Source organism: Nanorana parkeri, unplaced genomic scaffold (genome assembly GCF_000935625.1).
Source record: "Nanorana parkeri isolate BGI_ZX_2015 unplaced genomic scaffold, ASM93562v1 scaffold2755, whole genome shotgun sequence".
Lineage (NCBI taxonomy): Eukaryota > Metazoa > Chordata > Amphibia > Anura > Dicroglossidae > Nanorana > Nanorana parkeri.
In genome coordinates this window covers 76,339-80,322 of record NW_017309023.1, presented here as the reverse complement: position 1 = coordinate 80,322, position 3,984 = coordinate 76,339, and the positions used below count along the sequence as shown (strand labels likewise).

At 48.6% G+C, this 3,984-nt stretch overlaps 1 protein-coding gene across 1 annotated transcript; it reads right to left on the bottom strand.

Annotated features, from left to right (window-relative positions):
• Positions 1-470: 470 nt before the first annotated feature.
• LOC108802263 (zinc finger protein 500-like) lies at positions 471-2,608 on the bottom strand. The gene is made up of 7 exons (XM_018574132.1): positions 2,601-2,608; positions 2,419-2,527; positions 2,051-2,134; positions 1,844-1,946; positions 1,564-1,706; positions 1,319-1,421; positions 471-1,189 (listed from the first exon to the last, which is right to left on the bottom strand). The coding sequence occupies exons 1-7, from the start codon at positions 2,606-2,608 to the stop codon at positions 471-473; spliced, it is 1,269 nt and encodes a 422-aa protein (XP_018429634.1).
• Positions 2,609-3,984: the final 1,376 nt, after the last annotated feature.

Sequence of the window (3,984 nt, the reverse complement as noted above, 5' to 3'; positions counted from 1 at the left end):
TCAACGCCTCCCACCCACTTCACCACCCTGACCTTCTCCATCACAGTACCTTGTACCCAAGTCAGCCCACCACCTTCCGCCCACCTCACAGCACCCCTCAAACACCTCCCCCCAATCCCAGTTACAGTGGCTCCCATTCACTTCAAAATCTCTTCGCTCCCCCCATCAAAACATCTGGCTCTGCATGTGCATGAAGTGGCAATGTTGCAGGGTCAAGTTCAGCCTCGAGTCCATCAGGAATCTATTTTCTTCTCACTACCTATTCCCTACAAGGCACCTTCGTTTTGTACATGTTGACTGACACTGCACTGAAAGCAGGTACTTTATGGAAGTCATCATTATATCGCTTTGGCCTCCAAAATTATGAAATCAGCACTCCACAAAGAACAATTTTTTTTATTTTTACCATAAAAAGTTCGCCTACCCTTCCATACGGAGGGGATTTAGTAAAACTTAACACACTCTCGTACTCAGGAGAAAAGGGGCTTTTCATCGCTGTGCGTATGCATGTGAAAGTCGAGAAACGTCCTCCACTGAAATGACTTCCCACACTGCTGGCACGCAAACGGCTTTTCGACGTCGTGCGTCTTCTTGTGATAGTCCAGGGATGACTTCCACTGGAAACACTTCCCACATTGCTCGCACGAAAACGGTCTCTCGGTACTGTGGACTTTCTGGTGGCGGGTGAAACCCGACTTGACGGCAAAACATTTGCCACAATCGGGGCAGGAATAGGGCTTCTCCCCTGAGTGAACCTTTTGGTGGCTGGTCAGGTACGACCTGAGAAGAAAACCTTTCCCGCATTTGGTGCACACGTACGGCTTGGACCCGGTGTGCGCTCTCCGGTGTCGGGTAAGGCTCGATCTCAGGGCAAAACATTTTCCGCATTCGGAGCAAGTGAAAGAACTCTCACTCTGGCCCGTGTCTCTCGTCTCTTGCTCAACAACGTTCTCTGTCTTGGTAACAGTTTCGCCTCCCTCTGGACGCGGTAAAATCTCACCCTTGCTGCACCGCGCGGGATTGGTGACGGCGGGCGGATCGGAGGAAAGATCTGCACTAGGAAGGACTGAACGGCGACTCGGCGTAATGGAGTCATAGTCCGAAGAATCAGACGTGATGTCGGTGTCTTCCGTCTCACTGTCTAGACAGATCACAGGACCTTCGGCCAAGTTATTCCTTCTTGTTCCATCTGGAGGAATGAAAAATGAAGAAGGGGTTGGAATGGTTAGAACGATGGAAGTGGAGGAAAGAAGACATTGTTGTAGTGACTGAACAAGGAGACTCTGGGACTCTTCTCTGGATTTAGCGTTTGACTCACCTGTGCTGATCTCTGGAGGGACTACCTTCTCCTTACATGGTTCTTCACCCAGTATAGACATCTCTTCGTCATCTTCAACTTTAATGACAGTCAAGCCATCACTCTGGATAAGACACAGAAAGCTTTAAATACTTCTGACCTATTAGTTCATGCCTGTTCCTGAGAACCTTTGTTCCATGTACCTGATCTTCCTGAGGGATCTCATGATGTTCCTGTGTGGAATCCCGGGAATACAGAGGAGGGGCCTGAGGGATCTCATGACGTTCCTGCGTGGAATCCCGGGAATACAGAGGAGGGGCCTTAGGGATCTCATGATGTTCCCGCGTGGAGTTCCCGGGATACAGAGGACGGGGACATCTCTCTGGTGGGTTTCCATTACTGGCTCCATCTGTAGGAAACACACACACTGACTGAATACATTGTCTCCATGTCTATATCAGAGGAGAGGGGAGAAGAAGAGATTGTTGTAGTGACTGAACAAGGAGAATCTGGGACTCTTTTCTGGATTTAGCGTTTATTACTCACCTGTGCTGATCTCTGAAGGGATTACCTTCTCCTTACACGGCTCTTCACCCAGTATAGACATCTCTTCATCATCTTCGACTTTAATGACAGTCAAGCCATCACTCTGGATAAGACACAGAAAGCTTTAAATACTTCTGACCTCCAGATTGCAAGGAAAGAAGACGCTATTAGTTCAGGCCGGTTCCTGAGAACCTTCGTTCCATCTACCTGATCTTCCTGAGGGTTCTTCTGATGTTCCTGCGTGGAGTCTTTGGAAAACAGACGATGGACCCGAGGGATCTCCTGATGTTCCTGTGTGGAGTCCCGGGAATACAGATGATGGACCTGAGGGATCTCATGATGTTCCTGTGTGGAGTCCTGGGAATCCAGAGGACGGGGACATCTCTCTGGTGCGTTTCCATTACTGGATCTATCTGTAGGAAACACACACACTGACTGAATACATTGTTTCTATGTCTAGATCAGAGGAGGGGGGACAAGAAGAGATTGTTGTAGTGACTGAACAAGGAGAATCTGGGACTCTTTTCTGGATTTAGTGTTTATTCCTCACCTGTGTGGATCTCTGAAGGGATTACCTTCTCCTTACACGGCTCTTCACCCAGTATAGACATCTCTTCTTCATCTTCGACTTTAATGACAGTCAAGCCAACACTCTGGATAAGACACAGAATGCTTTCAATACTTCTGAACTCCAGATTGCAAGAAAAGAAGACGCTATTAGTTCATGCCTGTTCCAGAGAACCTTCGTTCTATCTACCTGGTCATCCTGAGGGATCTCCTGATGTTCCTGTGTGGAATCCCGGGAATACAGAGGACGGGCCTGAGAGATCTCCTGATGTTCCTGTGTGGAATCGCGGGAATACAGAGGACGGGCCTGAGAGATCTCCTGATGTTCCTGTGTGGAATCGCGGGAATACAGAGGACGGGCCTGAGAGATCTCCTGATGTTCCTGTGTGGAATCGCGGGAATACAGAGGACAGGCCTGAGGGATCTCATGATGTTCCTGTGTGGAATCCCGGGAATACAGAGGACATGCCTGAGGGATCTCATGATGTTCCTGTGTGGAATCCCGGGAATACAGGGGACGGGCCTGAGGGATCTCATGATGTTCCTGTGTGGAGTCCCGGGAATACAGAGGACGGGGACATCTCTCTGGGGTATTTCTGTTCCTGGATCCATCTGTAGGAAACACACACACTGACTGAATACAATGTTTCTATGTCTTTATATCAGAGGATGTGTGTATCTAGGGGGATTCTCAATACTCAAGAAATGAAAGTCTCCTCTTACCCGGTGATGTGAGGGGCGGCCGGTTCTCCATCATGACGTCCTTGTAGAGATCCCGGTGTCCTTCTAGATACTCCCACTCCTCCATGGAGAAATAGACAGAGACATCCTGACACCTTATAGGAACCTGACACACACAATGATACAGTCACCATCCAGACACATCCCTTGTCTGTTCCTGGATCATGTCCCAGAATTCCCGGCACCGCTCACCTCTCCTGCCAGCAGACCAATGATCTTCTGGGTGACTTCTAGAATCTTCTTGTCGTTGTTCCTCTCGTGTACCAGGAAGGGGGATGAGTGGTCAACAGTCTTCTTCTTTATGGGTCCGTAATCCTACACAATGAATGAAACATAAATATATGTCCCATAATATATTTCACCTGTCTGTGTTTTACATGTCATGTGACCTTCCAGAATCCTCCTCACCTCCCCGGTCAGGTCTGGGTTTTATGAATAGAGATAAGAGTGATGTCATGTGACCTCCCAGAATCCTCCTCACCTCTCCGGTCAGCAGGTAGATGATCTCCAGGGTGAGGTTTAATACCCTCTCAGTCATGTGACCCCGGTTGGCCTCCATCTGTACTGATGAGACCAGGAATGGAGTCTGCTTCTCTGGGGAGGAACCAACTGTGATGAGACCTCTGTAACAAATAACAATTTAGTACAATGGGTTAGAATACAGAATAACAAATCTGAGGAACTACACGAATAGATTGTGCCCTTGTTGGTGGCAGCATGCCCCTTCCCTGGCACAAAAAAAATAATATTGGGACATTCCAGAAGGTGGCAGGACGCACGGCAACTATATCATGGGCGGCTTTCATATGAACCCACTCCACCAGGGATGTCAG

Bases quoted from the DNA above. Each gene is read 5' to 3' on its own strand.
- LOC108802263 (XM_018574132.1), bottom strand. The intron at 2,135-2,418 runs GTAATCCCTTCA...GACTCCACACAG, and splicing joins AAGAGCCGTGTAAGGAGAAG to GAACATCAGGAGATCCCTCG. The intron at 1,422-1,563 runs GCCCCTCCTCTG...TGTCTTATCCAG, and splicing joins AACGTCATGAGATCCCTCAG to AGTGATGGCTTGACTGTCAT.